At 34.8% G+C, this 22,003-nt stretch overlaps 1 protein-coding gene across 12 annotated transcripts in view; it reads right to left on the bottom strand.

Moving 5' to 3' along the window:
• exd (PBX homeobox extradenticle) overlaps positions 1 to 22,003 on the bottom strand; it is a 1,150,921-nt gene that overhangs the window by 250,514 nt on the left and 878,404 nt on the right. For 8 of the 12 annotated variants that reach the window (XM_081765551.1, XM_081765553.1, XM_081765555.1 and 5 more), the window contains one exon: positions 3,825 to 3,960. The exons of the other annotated variants lie outside the window; for them this stretch is intronic. In XM_081765551.1, coding sequence (XP_081621677.1) covers positions 3,825 to 3,960 — 136 coding nt within the window. The remainder of the gene's footprint in view (positions 1 to 3,824; positions 3,961 to 22,003) is intronic. 12 annotated transcript variants of the gene reach the window in all.

Here is a 22,003-nt window from a genome sequence, read left to right as displayed (position 1 = left end):
ATCTCTTAACCCATTATCAGCCATTGTCCCTTTTTTGGGACGGTGTTTTTGATTATTGTTGAAAGTGTTTGCAAAGATATTCTTTCAATGTTTCACTTCCTTTCATTTGTTTAGAGTCTCTTCTGCATGATACAGAAGTTACTTGCAAACTTTTAATAATACGATGGCCAAGAGACGGCACGACGTAATGTCGAATTTGGATTTTTCAGCTGTGCAAACTTTTTTCCGTTTTAGCGTAATATTTGTACTGCATATTCAATAAAATAAAGTTTGTTCTGTGACAACATGAATCTCAAAGTAATATGATCGTCTGTTATGCAACATAAATGCATTTAGTTAAATTCCTCATATATTTATTTCAAGCGTCCCAAAATTGGGACATTGGCTGGTTACGTTAGTATTATTTCCTATCTGAGTTATAATTCAGTTTTGTGTCGAATAGTGGTAGTTCTGAAGATATAATTAGGCGTTGTGGTAAGTAACATAGGTTGCATTTTGTAGAACTCTATGACATTGTATAAGCCTGCCCTCACATTGGTTAAATAGTGAATTTATTAGAAAAGTACGATAGTGATGAGATCAACTCCGAAGATGTGGAAGTTGCAATTATACCTCAAGATGAACTTAACGACGAGGAAGAGATACCAGAGAACTCTTTACTGGAAAGTGCTGTTAGTGATGTAGCTGGTACCTTGAAATTTATCGACAACTCCGGCAGAATTGAGGACGGAACGAGCACATCAATTCCAAAGAGAAGGATAACATCAGAGGTAAGTGTTGATGTTGTGCCGTCTACGTCAAATGTATCTGAAGCTGAAAATAAAACAGGCGGGAGGAGTTTTCGTGCCTCGAAGTGGTATAAGTGTGATCCAAAATATAGTGAATCAATGCAAACTCAAGAAATAAATTTAGATAATGTAGTGTCGTCAGTTCGTCAGTTCGGCGTTATTCTCAAAAGCAAAAAAGGGAAATATATATCCCAATGCAACATCTTGTCAAAGAGTACAATGCGCATATGGGAGGAGTAGACCTTCTAGATAAACAGGTAGCATTATACATGGTAAGAATCAGATCAAAGAAGTGGTGGTGGCCTTTGTTTACACAAATGTTAGATGTCGCAGTTGTCAATACTTGGATGATCTATCAGATTGTCAATACAAAAGAGAACATGTCTCTGCTCGATGTTCGGAGGCGGATTGTTCTATTCTATCTTTCTAAGGGAAATCGTTTTGCGACAAGAAGAGGGCCTCAGGCAAGCAGTGTTAGGTGGCAGAGTGAGTATTGACGTGCGTAGAGACCCAGGAAATCATCTCATAATAGTAACCAAACGCAGAAAAGATGTGCATTTTGCAAGAAGAAGACAATAAAGATTTGTAAAAAAATGTAACGTAGGACTGCATGACAAATGCTTCGACTCATTTCACACATAAATTGTAGTGAAACATTGTTGCTAATGTGAATTAGTGAAGTGAGTAGGTTTTATAATTTATGAAATTGGTTTTCGTGCAATCCCATATAATTTGCAAAATATAGAGATGATCTAACAAATGGATAAAAATAAGTGCAAATATAAGTGTACAAACCGCTGTAGGATAACAATGATTTTTTTTTTTACATATATGTAATTCTAAATTACTTTAAGTGTGCAAATGTGTATTCATTTGGAACAATTTGATAAATTTCCCAATTTCAAAGACGTTTGTGAAATGCAAATATAAAATGCTTACTTATTCTGCCATCGTCCCAAAAATGGGACGGGTTGTATTTCCTGAAGTATATCGGCTAACTCTATTTTAACACTAATTTTGCGTCTTTATATCTCAAACAGTTATGAATAGACACATTTTAAACAATTAACAACGATACAAGAGTTTTGGCGGGTAATGGGTTAAAATAATACCAGGCTCCGAAAATCGATTTAAAAAAAATGTCTTTAGCCCTACAAGAAGTTTCATAAAAATAAACCACTTTATCAGTCATCAAAGCATTTGGAGTTGGATTGAATCCCTTCAATATTTTTGTTCAGTACTTTTCTTTTTAACAAAAATGAAATGATTAACGTAAGGCTAACGTTAAATAAAGTAAGAACATGCGTATTGCCGACGCAGTAAATTACCATATACTATTATATTTGGGTCCTACTTTTCGCTTGTCAGAATCTGGTCACCCTATCAATGAGTTTAAACTGCACTTCCTTAGTTCACATTTAGACTACTTCCAGGAGACTCTAAGTGCAGTAAGAGACGAGCAGGGAGAGCAATTTTATCAAAATACCAAGGATTTGGAGCGTTTCAAGTATCAGGGAACGTCAAGATGCTAGCAGATTACTATTGGATGCCGCAGTGAGACCTTACGCAATCAGCCCACGAAACAAAATGCCAAAGACGGAGTTTTCACGCAAAAAGCAACATGAGGGCCTGCAAACACACTTATTCGAGTTTCATAGAGTCTGTTTGTAAAGTAAGAATATATAAGCTGTTTTTCCTTGCAGTTATGACTCTTTTATGCAGAAACCTTACGTGATACAGAAATATGAATATTCTTTTTGGAATTAGCGTACCAAAATACATCAAGATCAGCAATTATATTTTAAACACTTTTTAGTTACTTTAATTTTGCAGGCTAGTGTTACTTGATTGATAAATTAAAATGCAGATAATTTATTATTCATCGTCAAGAAAATACAAATTATTCATGTATTGAGTTAAAGAGAAACATTTATTGATTGCAGTGCTCAAGAAACAAAGAAATAACTTCAACGCAACACCACTTTTAAGGAACTGCGAGAAATTAATTAGCACTGAATACTGAAAGTTCGTTAAATAAAGATTTTACTTTTTGTTAATACAATGAAATTAATTAATTTTCTATATTTATTAATTAAAAAAGACAAGCGTTTATTATTACTGGAACATTTTCATTTCTGGCACAGAAATGTGAGCAGCACCCTCAAAGCTGACAGTACTTAATAACATTTACAAAAATCGAGGAATTAGAATAGCCTATGCTAATAAGACACTTCTATAAAATATAATCAGAATATATGACTAAATAATTAACGTCCTTTTGGTGAAGAGTGATTTCCAAGATTCACGTATTTTATTTAAGTACTCATTTTTCCTCTTATGCAGCACGTTACTCAGTTTCGGAATAATTTTAGACTTAAATAAAATCATTATATTAAAGTAAGGCACAATTTCTCTCTTGTTTTTCTCCTGCATACACACACATAACTAGGAGGAGGACCAGACCTCTCCTAGTTAAAACAATGGACCTGTTACAACATTCTTTCAATTCTTAGAAGGGGTTATGCCCTCATCACAAAATATCACAATCACGCCAATGTGCATGCATCTGGAAAAATACATGCGAGATTGATTTCACTTGTTCAAAAAAAAAGCATATGAAATACACGAAAAAATACCCCAGAAGTATTCATATCACGTTGAACAGAATTATTCGTGTTGTACCGCAATGGAACCAAGTATATTCCACATATGGTTGAGGCTTCTCAATTATTTTTCAATACAAATAAATGATGGATATTCCTCAATTGTCACGATTTTATGATTCATTAGGTAAATATTTTTCGAGGTTTCAAATACACGTCATCTGTAATGTATTTCGCTTTGCGTATTTGTACCGTCAATAACAGTCTCTCATACTACAATACACCAAAATGATATTCATACATGCCTGTTAGACTGGTGATCAAATCGTGCCAATTTGTTTAAAATAGTGACGGAAGAATTCTCTATCAACACCAAGAGGTCCTCTCCTGTACAATACAAATAAAATCATATTTATGCATTATTGTCAAATACCTGTGACACCGTGATACCGCATTTTCTTGCCAATTCTTCTTTTGCTTCCTCGGAGGGATATGGATTACTTAGATGAGAGTAGAAATATTCGTTCAAAATTTCGGATGCTTGCTTGCTGAAATTCCGCCGCTTTCTCCTAAAAGGATAGAGAAAAGCTCTAGAGCTAGACATATATATATAAATACAAAAAAACTATATTTGTAAAACTGATTTTCTGTGTAAGTTCCACTTAGCGCTTATAGATACTTAAAAAATTTTTCAACACTGTAGCATAGCCTTCTTAATACTATCCTCCTTTGTGAAAAATATAGGGATAGTTCGAATAAATTTCAATAGCAACTATTAAAGAAAGGACAATCTTTCAACTTTTCAGATTGTTGTAATTCTCTTCCGAAACGTACCAACTGCAGGTTTTTATCTATAAGCTTTGGTTTAGTTTCACTTACACATAAGCGCATCGCAAGATCGAATATTGTTCATATAATAATATGTATTGGAAGTGGACAAAATTCACCTAACGGCAATATAAAATTTGAGAAAGGCAACTTCGTTACAATAAATAAATAAATAAATAAAATGTACCCACAAATTGGTTATAAAGAGAATTGCTTCTCATTTCAATTAACACTTTAGTACTCGTTTATACATGCTTTTTTTTGTCTTCGCTCATTGCGTTCATTAGTAACGACAGGAGTTTTTCGCAAGTTGCGAAATCGCGAAAGTTTTCCAACAAAGCCAAGAGTTGGCTTTTCAGTGAAATACATCAGGTTGAGTAAGGAAATAGGTATTTTGAAGTCGCGACAAACTGCGATAACTGACATTTTGAGCGAAAAATGCCGCAAACCGCAACAAATTGTGTTTTTTTTTTAAAACGTCAATTTCAGTTGTTAAAGTATAGAAATAAAAAGTGCAATTTTCCAAGCAACGTTTTCCTTTTGCAATATACCTATAGAAAAGCTGAAGTGCAACATACCCGTAGAAAAAGATTACCATTCTGCATAAGAAGAAAATGGTGATATTGTTTAAAAGTGCGGGGGAAAATCCTTCTTAAAGTTACATACCTTGAGGAAAGAAAAGCAGGAATTGAATGAAATGTACGAAAGCTTCGGAAAATTATTTGATCCCTTATTTGCTGGATGCCTCTCAAATTCTGATGTAGTCTTTGTGCAAGCTTTTTGTTCACATACTAGGGTTTTCAACGGAAACTGATGAACCTACATATGCTGATTTCCAATAGAGTTTGAAGGAAGTTGTGAAGTGAGTGTGATGGATATTTTACTTGCACAGAGAACCAAAGGGGAGGAAAATTTAAATTTCAGTAACTTATTCCTGTCTGCAATATTTTTTCCAATAACGAACACTGATTGTGAAAGGGTTTTAAGTTTGATAATACATGATAGAAGGCTATAGATGAAAGAAGTTTTAGAAACGTGCAACATGCTGCACTTTTCATCAGAATAATAATTTGCAGACGAGATATACAGGAAGATACTGCGCTAACGTTTTGTATATATGTTTTTCCCTCTCTTGCATGTGTTTGTTTTGGTGTATAGCTAATACAATGTATGGTGTTTTATGGTGGCAATCGAAAAGATACTGTGCTAGTGTATTTTAAGTTTTTGGACTTGTACAAGAAAAAAGAAGTATATGCTGTTAGTAACTGCATAAAGAATAAATTCATTGTCCTAAGTAGTATTATTGTTTATTACTTACATTGGGCCTATACTAGAGTTTGTATAATTTATATTAGAGTTTGTATATTAGAGCTTGTAAAATAATTTACTTTGCGACAAAATGAGAAATTTTATATCTCAAAATGTGACAAAATACGAAAGTTTTAATTTCAAATGCGTAATGTTTAATTTCAAACTGCGAAAAACTCCTGCCCCTAGTCACTGAAGTACACTAATGCATCAAAAGTACACTATTGTATTACTCATTGATATCGAAGTATGGAACCTTGACAAGGGTTATAGGTTTGATTTTTTTTTAAATAAAAATTTCAGATTGGCATCAAATTCCTAAACATCTATTGCCAGTGATGATTTCAGAAAATTTCCCACGGGGACGGAAAATTTTTCAATACATGGAGGTTGAACTAGTACTGCAAAGAACATGTATCTTAAGTTCGGCACTACCAAAGATGTGTTTTGGAAGGGAGATTTCCGCCAACAACCTCTGAAATCTTTAACTGCCTTTCACAATACTCAAGTGTGCGTTTCAATATAGTTTTGTACTTCAAATCTCGAATTACTTTCTGGGTTGTTTCATATATATCACGTTCTAATATTGTATGAGAGAAGTTACGGTAAAACAATAAGAAAACCACTGAACAATCATTTACAAAATAAGGCCCGAAAGCCAAATTTAGGTATTACATTGTTGTACAATTTAATGGGGGACTTTGAATTACAAATTCTGTCTGTCACAATTTCTGTCGGTTTCCGAAACACTTGATTTTCATCATTCTTACCATATTATAGGCCACTTAACTCCTGCTATTTTTGTCGTTTTAAGGACACGTTTTAGGGTACTATTCGCAGTATGAGATTGTCGATGCAGATTTTCATATTGGGCATCGAAGTAGGTATGGGTACATCCATATCTCCCCAGCGGTTCGTAATACTGCAAAAATAATATCAAAATTCATCCTGGAGAGCCAAAACCATCACATATGTACCAATACGTCAACTCGGATTTCCAAAATTTGGACACACACTAAAATGTACCACCAAATCGTGTTATTATATACAAAACCAAAGTTTATAGACTTGTGATTTAGCCAACTGTGAAGTAGCGAAAGCAATTAATGTTGTATATATATATATATATACAGGAGATAGAAAAATCTAAAAACACTTCATACATGACACGTTTGTTTGGCCCTCTACTGTACAACGCATGTTGCGGTGGCCGATCGTTTTTTTTTTTTTTTTTTCAATGTGTCATGTGGACCTTCCTCTTTTGTTAGCAGTAACCCGTTCACCTGTGAGTGTCGTGGTGTAGAAGCGGTGCGGTAAAATTGACGACCTGACAGATTTCCAAAGAGGCATGATTGTTGGTGCTCGTCTGGTTGCAGCTTCAGTGGCAACAGTGGCGAACATTGTGGCTGTATCGAAAGGCACTGTGTCCAGTGTCACGAGGGCATACACAATTCATGGGAAAACGATGTCTGCGAAACACAACAGTGGTCGAAAGACAATCCTGTCAGATAGGGACCGGAGGGCATTAAAACGGATTGTAGCAGCTAAAAAGACTATTGCAATGAATATTACGTCTAAACTCAATTCCGGCCTACAGAACCCGGTTTCATCGAAAACGGTGCGACGGGAACTTCATAAAATGAAAATTCATGCAGGGCCGCTATCACCAAACCCCTGGTCACAGCAGTGAATGTGAAGAGGCGTATCCAGTGGTACAAGAACCACAAGGCGTGGACTCATGAGCAGTGGAAACACGTAAGGCGGTCCGATGAATCGACCTTCACCTTGTTTCCAACAAGTCGTGTTTACGTATGGAGAACACCGTCGCAGGCCTATGATAGAAGCTGTCTGGTCCCAACGGTACAGCATGGGTACTGGGTCTGTTACAGTATGGGCAGTGATAACGTGGTCTTCCGCAGGTCCCATCATAGCCCTGCATGGGATGATGAATGCTAAGGCGTATGAGGCCATTTTGGGGGACCAGGTTCTACCCATGGCCCAAATATTGTTCCCTGATGGTGATAGCATTTACCAAGATGATTTGGCACCCTGCCACGCTGCAAAAACTGTGAAATCATGGTTTAAGGAGCATGACCAGTAGCTATCACACCTCCCCTGGGTCCCACAATCACCAGACCTGAACACCATTGAGCCATTGTGGTCTGAGTTAGAAAGGCGTGTTCGGTCTCATTACCTTCCACCAGCATCTCTTAAGAAACTGGAGCATGTTTTGGAGGAACAATGCAATGGTACAAAATTCCACACACCACAATTCAGGAGCTGTATACGTCCATTCCAAGTTGGATCCAAGCTGTTTTGGACGCAAAAGGAGGCCCCACACCATACTAGGTATGATTTTCACACTTTTGCAAACGTTTTAGATTTTTTGTCCAACCCCTATAAATACATATATACATGTTATAACTGCTTTTTAAAAGCACTGGAGAGGTTTGAGAAAACCCTTCGGGTCTCATTCTAAACGAAGGGAAAATCCAAACCTACACCTCCTCGCGGGAGAAAGCGGGCAACGTCTTTGACGGCTAACGTAGGTGGGGACCGACCGACTCCCAGGATAAAGAGTCAGCCTCTATCAAGTGCCAACGGCCTTCTCGGAGGGCGGATGAGCGGGGGAAGATCAGGGCACCTTCTTGTCCTTAGGAGGGAAAATTGTCCTAAAAGGCGGATGAACCACTAGATGGTCAACGGCATAGAGATGTGGAAAAGAAATGGGAAAACTACCACATTATCTTTTTCCCATTAGGGACGAAGGAGAATAAATAAATATGATGGTTCTTCCTGAGGTAAAATAGTTCCCCGTTCGGATCTCCGGGTGGGAACTACTCTGGGAAGAATCATGAGAGGAGAAAATAATAACTTTTATTTCAGCATGGGAACCTGGAACGTACGAATTCTACGAAGTGAAGGAAAACTTGAAAATTTAAAAGTGGAAATGGAGAAATGGAAAGTGGACATACCGATAGTGGGCTTGAGTGAAGTGAGATGGCCAGGGAAGATGAGATAATATCGGGGAATTACAGAATGTACTATTCGGGTGGCGATAAACCCGAGAGTGGTGTCGCGATAGCAATGAAGAACGAAATAGCAAGAAGTGTAACCAAAGTGGAATGCTGCAGTGACCGCTTGATGTTTGTAAAACTACATGCAAAACCAGTGGATATTGTGATAATACAAGTATATATGCCAACAACCGACCATAATGATAATGAAGTAGAAGTAATGTATGATCAGATTAGTGACATTGCATCAGGAAGGAAGAGGTACGGTCAACGCCATAGTAATGGGAGACTTCAACAGCGTAGTAGGAGAAGGAGCTGCGAATAAGGTAGTGGGACCATTTGGACTAGGTAGAAGAAACGAACGAGATCAAATGCTTATCGATTTCTGTAGGGAACATGATCTGGTGGTGATGAACACATGGTTTAAGAAAAGAAAATCCAAGCTGCACACGTGGAAAAGTCCAGGAGATAAGAAACGCTACCAAATCGATTAGATTCTTGTGAAGCAATGTTTCAGGAATAGTGTACGAGACGTGAGGACACTACCAGGAGCGGACATTGATTCGGATCACAATCTCCTGGTGGCGGAAGTGCAAACCTTGTTAAAGTCGATTAAGAAAAATGGGAGGAGAAATCGAAAATGGAACTTAGAGCGACAAAGAAATATCGACGATGATGTGAAAGAAGAGATTGAAAAAAAAAATTCTGTGCAATGGGACACATGGTTGACAATATAGAGAATAGTTGAGGAAAAGTTAAACAAATTCTACTTCACACACTCCACAATAACATTGGCAGGATGGAAAGAGCACCGAGAAAACCATGGATAACTGAAGCAATGTTTAAGATGAAGGAACGCAGAAGAGCAAAAAACAAGGACATCAGAATTGAGAAGAGAAACGGACAAAGCCAAAGTAAAGTACATGGAACAGATATGTGAAGAAATAATGGAAGTTCAACGGCGCGGCAGATATGAACCAGAAATCACAAGAATTAGGACGAAAAGCTAACAAAAGTATACGAACGTTTGGAATCGAAGATCAACAAGGTCATGTGGTCACTAACCATGAAGGAATCCTTAGCATTTGGGAGGAATATATAAAAGATCTGTATGATCAATAGATATTGCGATCGAAGCAGAGGAAGAGGTAGATGGTGATGAAAAAGAACACCAGTGTATTGGAAAGTGAAGTAGTACAAGCAATCCAAGACATGCGAAGGAGAAAGGCCACTGGAGACGACGACATACTAGTAGATTTGCTCAAGGAATTAGGAGGCAACGCAATGAAAGTACTGACTTCACTTATTAACAAGATCTACCTGAGTGGAGAATGGCCAAAGGATTTTCTTGATGTTATGATGATTGCATTGCCCAAGAAAAAGCAAGCAAAGAAGTGCAGCGATCACAGAACCATTAGCCTGATTTCTCACACTGGAAAAATCATTGCACGCATACTGAAGAGGTGGCTGGAAAGTAAAATAGATGAGAGGTTAGAAGATAAATTTGGATTGCGGAAAGGAAAAGGCACCAGAGATGCTATTGGATTGATGAGAGTTCTCTCAGAAAGAATTCTTGAAGTAAAGGAAGAGTTTTGTTTGTGCTTCATGGACTGGCGAAAAGCTTTCGACCGAGTCAATTGGACGAAACTTCTGAAAATAAAAGAAATCGGAGTCAACTGGAGAGATCGACGACTCATTCAGAACCTATGTATAGGACAACGAGTGAAGTTGCGCTTGAATGAAGGAGAAACCAATAGTATGGAGATTGGAAGAGGAGTCAGAAGCATTAATAGGAATTGGAGATTTCAAGTTTGGAGGGCAGATCATTAACAAGATCAGGTATGCAGATGATACGGTTATAATAGCTAAAACCGAAGGAGGACTACAGGAGATGATTGACAAAATAGTTGACACTGGAAAACTATATGGAATGGAAGTTAACATCGAAAAGTCGAAAGTCATGAGAATATCCCATGGAAACACGCCCTTGCGGATCAGAGTAGAAGTTGAAGGGGTCGATAATTTCAAGTACCTGAGAAGTATTGACGAGAGACACTTACTGCACCAAAGAGATCAGGTCAAGAATTGCCACAGCTAAAGAAGCATTCAATAAGAAAAGATCACTCTTAACTAGTAGGCTCAATATTGGACTTAAGAAGTCAAGTGTTATATATGGAGCATTGGACAGTATGGTTCAGATACTTGGACATTACGGAAGTTAGAGAAGAAATATTTGGAGCGCTTCGAAATGTGGTGTTGGAAGATAGAGAAGATAAAATTGACAGAGAGAGCAACAAATGAAGATGTTTTAAAACGGCTAGGAGAGAAGAGGACACTTCTAGCCACCATCCTTCGTACAAAGGCCAATTGGATTGGACACATCTTGCGAAGAAATTGTCTTCTTCACACCGCCATAGAAGGAAAGATGGAAGGGAAGCGAGGAATAAGAAGAAGAACACAGCTGATCGATGATTTGAAAGATAGGAGAAAATATTGGGAGTTAAAAGACGACGCTAAAGATCGAGGAAAGTGGAAGAAACATTTCCAGGCCCAAATCTAAGAATTGAAAAAAATAAAAATAAAAAATCCTCATTAGTCCCAGGATCTGCCGAAAGGCAGAATAATTAATAATAATAATAATAATAATAATAATAATAATAATAATAATAATAACTGGTCCTTACATCTGACAACACTTCTACAAGTAACGTCATCTACCTGCAAAGTGATCAACTAAACGATGAATAGTGCCATCTGTAGAGTAAGCGGGTAACTATTTCAAAATAACGAGGACTGTGTTACAAAGTAGCATCCAGTTGCTATGATTGCGCTCATAAAGGACTTGTCTTTTGGGAAGATTTCGTCATAGCTCACGTATCATATAATTTTCAACCAGGTCAAAGTATGACACAAAATTAAACAAGAAAAAACAGTGTTGTCAACCTGAATAATTTTATCTATCTCCACAGGGTGGAAATTTTCAACTTCATAGTTTCAATGTAAAATCTCAATAAAAACTGGATATTTTCGGATAAAAATTCAGACGGATACTATATCGTATACCTCATACTTGTTATTTATGGACCTATTTTCAAAATTTAAACCAATTTTCAATCACAAAATAAAATATAGTTTTCCAAATATTAAGATTGTCTCTTACGATGAAATTACAAAAAATTGAATATTTTCGTTAATTATGTACGAATTTTAAAAATAAAAATACTAGCATAATCCTTACAACTTATTTAGACTTTTAAAAACAGTATTTTTTTTTCAAAATCAATAATAACCCGTAAAAAAATTCCGAAATCTGGTAATTCAAGTTAGAGAAATGCGTTTTAATGTATTGCAAAAATTCAAGCTACAATTAATAAAAGTACTAAAAATCTATTAGTAAATTTATGGATTGTCTACCTGTAAGGATAAAATTATAATTATCAGAAAAAGCTTCGTTTCTTCGCCATTTATTAACATATTTCAAAAACTCAAAAGACAATCAAAGGGGGGACTCAGAATAGAAACTTTCTGAGTGTATTGATGGGTGTATAAATCTAAGAATGGAATTATAGCAAATAGATTTTTAGTTTTTATGGCTTTTATAACCATAAAAAAGTCTAAATTTTAGAAAATTAATTACAAGTGAGTATATTGATACTGAAGTCTCCTACTAAATTCGTTGGAAATAATGATTTTGTAAAACTAAGTCCATTGGCCATCGTTTAATGCGAACGAACATCCATCAACTTCGAATACCAATTGTATATTATCTGGAACATTTCACAATAACATTGACACTATTGGTAAGAACCATAATCTTTTGAGATTCCATACTAACAACTCGCTTTTTTCCATAGAGAATTCTAAGGAAGTATATACGTTTATTTTCAAAATATACCTGGTGCAGCCTATACTCGTTACTTAGATCCATTAAACCGTGATACATCATTAAAAGCTCTTTACTTCCTTTAACGCTTGTTATGTATCTTCACTATACTTGTATGGTAATAAAGTTTTATACTTTCTATCTAAACGCAGCAATAATCTCTCACCAGTATATTATGTTTTAATCCATTTTGATAAGGTTATCTGGTATGATTTTTCTCTCGATTTGTGAAGTAACAATTCTTAAGATTTTAATAACGTTTTTCTTGATTGTGATACCGCTACTTAATTATATAGAAAAAAACTCATTTTTTAAGTAATACGAAATTCTGAAGTTCGATAATCATCTTTCAGTCCAGTATCTTTAATAGCCAACCCATTTTCAACTATCTCATCTGTTCTTTTATGACATATGTTTACTAAACCGAGGAAGAACAAACATTTTAAATTCATTAGACTAAAATAATTTGGCTAATCTTGAATTTTTATCTTCTCAATTTTATTCTTATTTCTAGTTCTTTAAAATCAACAACTGGTTTTTGCTCAATAATTCCAATTTTATTTAGAAATCGATATATTTTGTCGTTATTTACTATATAGAAAATCTTAATTTACGATTTTTTATAGAATATAACCACATCACAACGAACTCTTCCATTGCTTTCTCATTCTTTGAATAATATGTAAAGGTTTTCTGATCTATTTAAATCACAAACTGAATTTTCAGCTCCAGCTTCTGCAAAAGCTATAACAATTCTTTGCTCTTTCATTAACAGTTTCGCTCTTCTAATACGATTACATTCATTTGTCTAATTTTAATGAATTCCCTGGATCATAATACATTTCTGTTTCTGTATGTTATTCTTTTACATGCACTATAATTTTCATGCATCTTTAAATGATCCTTAGCAATATCTAAATTTCTATTTTCTTTGGGAGAAATCTCATTCCGACCATTTTAAAAATAAATGTTTTTAACTTTCCAATGATCAAATTTACTAGCATCTTTAGTTTGATCTTAACCTCTATCAGTGTGAAAAGTTACAATTACAAAATCAAGCATACCGAATTGTCTTCAGTTAATGAAATCTTTTGAGTTTACCTCCCACAGTTATGCCGGCTAAGCTAAAGTGGGAGGAAATTGGAGAATCCCGAGGAAACCCACGCACACGGTGTTTTTCCACCACAAAGTTCACTTGCCGCGAGCTGGGATCGAACCAGGGACCCCATGCACTAGAGGTGAACGTTCTACCACTGAGCCACCGCGGCCCTCTGTCTTCAGTTAAATTGTGTAGTTCAGCAATGAGCCTTTCAAATTCAAACTCAAAGAATGAGCCTGTGATTCTTTGCACTCGCTTGCAAAGAGCAAAGCACTCGCTTTCTGAGTACATTAATACATTTTAAATGAATACAACTGGATTTTACTTCGTTTAATATTTTTAACTTGCTTTCATAACTAGGCTCATATTTAACTATTGGCATTCTTATCTCCATATTGCTTATTGTTATTTTTCAATTATGAGGTGCAGCTGTACTGGTTCCTGTTTCAGTCAACTTTTCTTTTTATTGCGATTAGTTTTTGTGAATGATAATCCTCTTTTATACATTATATTTTTACAATAGCTTACACAGTCGTATACAAGTCTTAATCGAAATAAAACAGCAAAATTCTTTCTCATTCTTAATTTTACATCTGTTTCGAAACCAATTTGTTTTAAGTATGAAGCTTCAGTTTTAGAACTTTTTAAAACTCCAATTATAGTTGAATTTATTCTAGGCAATTCAACTTTATCTAGTTAAGAAATCAATGCTTTACCATTTATATTTGTGAGAGGTAAAACGGAAAGAAATTATGTATGAATTTTGTTGTATCATTTGCACCGTGTATCATTCCAGCCTGTGGACTTACAACTTCAAATTTTATGTAACAATCTGCTCTGTGAGGATAGATAAACGCACCACCAACTTCTGTCACACTCCTTTATGAGGCTCATTCAAATAATTAAATGTTCGACTGTTGGATAAAAAATTACAACTCCTAACTAAATATTTTCAATTCTATCCATTTGTTATAGAGAAATTTCTGTAAAAGTACAGTTGTAGTTATTCCAGCAAAATCAATTATCATCCTCATGTATTATTTTTATTTTCATTTTACTGGTAAAAATAAAGAATAAAAATGTTTGTATGACAGTCTTTGCTTAAATTTCGCATCTGTTGTAAATAAGACGTTCTACAGATTCGTTAAATTCTTTTTGGTGTTGGCTATGATAATTATTTTTTTTTTTTTTTTTAATAAATCCTTTTAGTGGTGTTAGCCTTGGGAAATCACTATGTTATCATTTGAAACTATTCACATCCTCTATAATATGCAAATTACCACTATGTTACTCAAACATCAATACCCACAATGATATTTATTTGACATATTTTATAAATTACCGTATTCTATAAGTCTCGTTTCTGTGAGTATATTCACCACTTTTAACGAGCATTCTGTAAGCCACATTAGGGATGTAATATACCTGGGTATTTATTTCAGCGGGTAAATACCCGGGTATTTATCCAAAATGGGTATTTTAGTAAGTATTTTATGTTTCAATTAAAAATAAATGGATTTTATCATTGTCAATAAAAAATACAATGGTCATTTGTATCACCTGCAACAGGAGCACTAAATAACCACCTAATTAATCATTTTTTCTAGTAATTAAAGAATGAATTTGATATTTATCAAGTAATACAGTCGGATTTCCTACCTACTCACCATAGTTTTCCTTCTACTTACACTAAATTTCCTTCTATTGCCCTTGGCGGAAAATAATTATCCCTTCTACCCTGTGAATTCTTACCTTCGTGTGCCCCTGAGGCGTCCAATCAACTACGCGGTAGAATTTGGTAGTGGATCAAACCAACTCGAAAATTTTAAATTATGACAGAACGTAACGATGAGTAAAGTGAAGTCAGTTGTCACTAAACCAGTCATACACTATTATTAAGTATTCTGCCTGCCAGCAGCTTTTGGTATTAATGACACGGAATTTAAGTTCTTCCTTAGGTTCGCCTCTCATGAAACTTTCTCCATTTTTCTCAGTCTGGTTCATCTTCTTTTATCTTACAATACATTCTCCAGTTTTTCAAATCACCGATGAACACACTAACTAAAGTATTTAAGTAACAGCAGGATCTCTATTACTAAAGAAATACGTTTTCTTTTGGTTTATCCAATTTATTAATGGCGGAAAATGAATAATTAATAATTGCTTTCCTATTTTAAATATCTAAAGTTTACAACAATTTTATTATACATTATTATTATTGTTAATATTACCTTATTATTTTCTTTTTGAATAGTAATGATGAAAACAACCCTTTTAATAATTAAAAAAAATCTGAATTGATATTACAGATACGGCTGATTACTTTCTTCACGCAAAATAATGTTATTTTTGGTTTTATCTATAGGCAATGAGATGTACTGAATTGTCGAGTATGCAAAGAATTGGACCAATAAGTTTTACACCTGGTTTACGGAATTAATAAATTAATCTGCTTAGGAAACTACACTGAAACAACGAAGTTGTTGATATATCATAGTAAAGAAACTCGACTTTAGTAACTAATAACCTTGAAAATACTTAGAAACTTAAAAAAAATTACACATTTACCGATTAGGAAAGTTGCAGAATAATCAAGGTAATTAAATTTAATAAATTGGTCGATTAAATTATTTACTAAATATGCTGTTGAAAGAAAATTATCCATAAAATAAGGAATAACATTTCGTAAAACACTTAAGTAACTAATTCCTGATTTTTAGAGCTGTTCGCTAAATGGAGTTTAACACTAACAACAGTGGCGTATTTAGGGGGCTTCCGGGCTTAAGCCCCCCCCGAAATCTTTCTTACTATAGTAAAGTATACGAAATATCTTGCAGATTTTTCACATTTTCAGGCAAAGCCCCCCCCCCCCCGAAAGTTAGCAAAGCCCTCCCCGAAACAAAATCGCAAATACGCCACTGATTAACAATAATGCTTTGTGAAAGAATTTGTTGGAATAGCATATTTAAAATATTAATGTGATAAAGAAATTAAGCTGTATAGTAACTGAGTAATATTTATACTTTAAATTATTCCATATAGAACAGCAATCAACCTGTACCATATTTGGAGTACTATAGAACGACCACAAATTTTACCGTCCTACTCAGAATCAACCGTAAGATCAGAGTCGGAATCATCACATAATTCTTCAATATCAACATCACTATTACTCGCTTCATCATTTTCTTCTGTCACCCATTTCTCTGTATCCTCTTCCAATATCTCTGGTGTTTTGTTCTGTTCCATGCCAACAGCTGGTGACTTAATCCTTGATGATTCTGGTCCTGAGTGTTGCATCCGTGAAACTTCAGGCAGTCTCTTATTTATAAGAAGTTATTCACGTTATAAGAAGGATATGTTAGTTTTCCTGCCCTCTCCAATGATAAACGATTTATTGTTTTACTAAATGTAGAGAGAGTTCTTTCTGTGGCAGGAGTTGTAAGCGGACCACAAAGGATTCGAATGGCGACATCAGCTAATTCAGTGGTCTCCACTCCATCCTACAAAAACTTCCGTGCCCAATTTTCTTCCCTGTCCCTATAGTCAGTCAAATTTGATCTCAGTAAAACAGAATTCATTCCCATTTGTTTCCCAACTTCACAAACGAAGTTTACTCCATCCAGCAATTCTTCAGCGGTCAATTTGCAGCCGTGAATAGTGGGATTGAGGAGATCTGCAGCCAGATGAATTGAACCCAAGCCGGGTTCACTTGTTTGTTTAAATTTTTTCCACTATTGATTGCTCTTCTGTTTTAGGAAGGATTGATGATGGTAACTGTTCTGTCAGAGTTAGATGAAGGCTCTCGAATGTTGAGTGCAAATTGTCTATCTGATATTCATTTTACTCGAAACAATTAATCAAATCCACTACAGGTTTCAAAATGGTTATAAGTGTTGGGAGTAAAAAGTGTTAAAAGTTGGTATATAGATAGTGTAAACAAAAGAAGAACGATGCTTTAGAAAATGAAGAGCGCAACTATGTGATTGTTTATATGTGTAATTGAATTGATGTCACAAATTGAGCCATAAGTGGCTGAAGTTATTTATATATGGAATAAGAGCCATAAGTGGCTGTAGTTGTTTATGTATTTGATTGGAGCCATAAGTGGCTTAAGATATTTATATTTAGGTAGATGAGCCTAGAGTAACGATTTAGGTTTTAGGTTTAATGTAATGCCAAGGTGGCTTACCCATGTTTTCATGATTAACTTGAACCTCCATAATGTTCCACTTGGAAAGATTTTGATAATTTTGGTCGTCTTTATTCAATTAGTTGTAACCTCTGATATGTAATGCTTTAGATACATGATCCAGCTTTCGTTTATCTTTTATTCGTATGAGGTTGTCTGAGTTGTCTGTAAAACATTTCTGAGAATTTTAAAATTTCAAAATTGCACATTTCGGGAAAAATTGTTGGATTGAAGGAGTCTCAAAACATCTGTTCTCAAATGAAAATACACACTAACTTGAGAGGGTTCTTGAAAATCGGCGAGTATCGCAGATTTTACATTTAAAACTGGGGCTGTCTCCCAAGGATTTAACAGAGAGGGTTTATTTACGATTTCTATGTTTGGACAACCTAAGGCTTGAAATCATACTACGATTTCTTAATTGTTTAAGTCTTGGCGAAACTAATACAAGTTTAAAAGCAGTGGCGGCTAGTGTTAGTGTTGCAGCGTTGCGCAACGACTAAAGTATTTCAAGAAAAAAAAAATATTATTATCAATAGTAGTAGTTAAAACAACAGAAAAAATACTTTTTAGTACTTGCATATATACACTTTAAATAACATATTTTTTACTTCTGTAACTGTCCATTCTGTTAATCCGTTTTAAAAAGCGAAAAATAATCCGTCACAAAGTCTCTAATTTATAGTGTTGCAGCGAGCATACAACGACCAGATTCCTCCAGCGCGACAATTGGAGCAAATGTTAGTCTCCTTTCCCCTATCTCAGAAGTTCAAGGGACTGGTCGTTGCAGTGCTTCTGCAACACAGCACGGTTTCCAGTGAACGAGAAGGTTTTCCACGCTAAATAAGATTTCTGAATTTTATTTCACTAGCAATTAACAAATGGAATTTGTTTTTATGCATTCATATTTTTAAATTACGGGATCATACTGAAGCAAATCAATATAATGACAATTAAAAAAAGTGATTGCAGAATTACAAAAGAAAGAAAATATCCAGTAGAGGAGAAAACAAATGAAAGTAGACCCGCATTTACAAGTTAATTCTTAGCTTATATTGATAATGAAGGCTTCTTCTACAGTAATTTGTGAATCAAACATTAATAAGTCAGTATGTAGAATCGCTCTCCCGTCTGTGTATAGTATTTTAGTATAAACATATTTCTTTTATAAAATAAGTATATTTTATACTCTTGATAATTTCCACATAAAACTGTATGATGGGGAACGTCACATTGAATTTGGGACTAGTTAGCAATGCTCAGGGGCGTAGCCACGAGGGGCTCCACCGGGTCCGGACCTCCCAAAAATTTCGAAATTCGACATTTGTAGACTTTCTTAACGAACTATACTTGTTTAGCAGAGAAACGGTTGATGTAGGCTAAATATTTTACGCCACATCATGTACTCTTCTTTTCTTATAAAAATAATCGTTCTATCATTTTTTTTCTAAAAAGATAGATGACAATAAGTAAGAATTACTTATCGTCTTTTCGGGTGCAGTATAAGACAGGTTCCATATTATGTAGACCTCCCTCAAATACTTTGGACCCCTCCCAGTTAACATTTCTGGGTGTAGAACTGGCAGTGCTGTTTGTTTTTATGTTCTTTGATTTTTGGCTTCTGTTACATGCTGATCCTTCATCTGGTGGGTTTCGAGGTTTCCTTTCCAGAACATATCACATTGGTAAGCATTGTTTCGCCTCATGTGGAAGTATATTGTATTCATCGTGCATTGCGTAACAACCAAGACGGATGATTTAGAACGTAGTTTTTTCTTTTATGTACATGTGTGTGTGTTGATATATGAATATGTGACATTCGGAATTCATATACCAGTACCTATTTTGTATCAGCTGTTTGGTTTTTTAATTATTAGGTTTAATTTTATTGTGTGTGCTTTAATTCTGTAAATAACCTACTAACTCTGAATGAATTGTATACCATGACTTCGGTAAATAACTTACAAAAACATTGACCAGCTTTCAACTGAGGAAAAATTTGCAATTAAGGCTTAGACAAAACAAGCATAGGGCAATTCAGGAGTGTTCGAAAAAAAAAATCCAGTTTAAATTTACAGGATATCTTATGGCAGTAGTGTTGTTTGCACCAGATACATTTCCTCAATTTATTTTAAATTTTCCTGGATAAACTGTGAATAAAGTGTGTTCAATGTATATTATTTTATAACACTAATCTCTGCTACGAACTCTCTTCCCTCAACGCTGAAGAGGAATTCGAATCACTGTCAGGGACTGAATTTGCTAGAATGAATCGTTCGCAATAATCTAGAAAAAATATTTAGTGAATCTACAATTAATAAATATTAATTTCTGAAGTTAGTATTAACTGTACCTATGGCGTCAGCAAAAGACGAAAAGTTTTTTCCACATGAGAAAGAATTGACACTTTCAAGGAATTGAATGTCCCAAGAAAGGTTATTTACCATTGGTTATGCTTTCCATCTAAAAAGACCTGACAATAAGAATACCAGAGTTCAACCAGCATGTATTAGACGGATTTGCTCCAATCAAAGAGAGGAGAATGAACTTACTAATTAATTAAGGTGATTAATCGGATAAAATGTTCTGCATTAAAAAAAAAAAAAAAGAATTTTATTTAATTTAACATGTCACATAGCATTTGCATCTAAAGTTATGCTGATTAGTCAATGAGTCAACTTTATATCTTCTGTCTCTTATCGTTCGTACTACAACACCCGAAACCACAATCCACCGGCCGCCACTGTTTAAAAGCCGTTCACACCTTGGTGAAGAAAGGGCATAGGTGGATACGTATAGTAAAATAGCCCGAGATCAATCTTGAGACAAGGGGGTGGTAATATAGGTACCTGCAGGAGACATTAATTTCTCATGTTTCGACTCTGATTTGTTCATGTGCAATGACGTAAACTCGAAAAAGTTAATTATTTCTCAAGATTGGCTTGATCGATATTGTTCAAACTTAGATGCATGTATAGGTGCACACGAGGGCTTCGTCTGAAAATTGTAACAGCTCATCTCCACCATTTCCCCCTTTCAAAACGCTCGATTCAATATTTTGATCTCCTCTTTACCTATGAAGTTCTTCGAGAAAAACATAAAAAATAGGTTTTAGATGTCCTTGTAACCTAGAATAACATATAATATCCAAAATTGTATCGCGGCTGGGCCATGGTCAAAACTGCCTGCAAACCCGCACCGCACATGAACGGGGTCAATTGGTTATTATTTTATTATTTAGAGCGAATGAATTAGAAAACATGCTCGTCAGACTCCAAAATATTGGAAAAGGTCACCGGTATGGTTAACAATTAAACTTCAAAATAATTGAACTTTCGGAAAATACTCATTTTTTGGGTAGGTAAATACAAAAGGGGTAAATACCCATTTTTTTTTATTTACCTACCCACTGGGTATTTACTCGACTCACATCTCTAAGCCACATTACGGTAAACCTGTTATTCCAAGTGTGACATTTTGGCAGTTTGTCTCCAAGATGCAATTTATTATTTTCTGAAATTTTTCATGTTCAAACCAATAACACCACCTATTTTCCCCTTGTTACACCTTTACTGTCTGCTTTTATTCGTACCCTCTTTTTTCACACGTTTTTCTGACAGCAAAATGTTTATAGATTGAGATTCTAAATAATTGTCAGAATCTTTTAAACTGTATTGTCGTTCTGGAGCACTAATTTTTTCTATCACCACATTGCAAACGATTTTTTCTTTCTCTGAATTTGGTGGGTCAAGTATGTACTATAAACACCGATGAAACATACATTTAATTCGTTAATACCATTACATAATTCACAGCAGTCGTCTTCACTACTAAATTATTACCAGTCAATTTAAAAACACTACTTAATTATCATTTATTGTGCAACAAATGAATCATTTACCTAAAGACGTTCCAAGAGAGAAAACAATAAAATTAACAGAAGACATTATTTAAAAATTAGAGCATATTAAAAAAGACACTTTAAATATGCTTATTATAGGTACATAAGTGTATCAGTATTATTATCTGTAACAACTGGTTATGGTAATATTCCTGTCATTTTTATTCAATAGTAACAACGTCTTTAGACACAGAAGCACGATAATAGCCGGTGAATCACCCAAATTAAGAAAAAACAAATATAAAACTATCGTTAAAAATAATAACTCCTTTAAAGAATAATTGGAAATGATAAAGGGAGATATGGATGAAGAATATATTAAAGATATTGAAAAAAAAAATTAAGACTTAAAACATATTGTCTATAATAAATTAGGAAACTTAA

Source organism: Thermobia domestica, chromosome 7, assembly GCF_964235325.1.
Source record: "Thermobia domestica chromosome 7, izTheDome1.hap1.1, whole genome shotgun sequence".
NCBI classification, from domain to species: domain Eukaryota; kingdom Metazoa; phylum Arthropoda; class Insecta; order Zygentoma; family Lepismatidae; genus Thermobia; species Thermobia domestica.
This window is presented reverse-complemented; position numbering and strand designations above follow the sequence as displayed.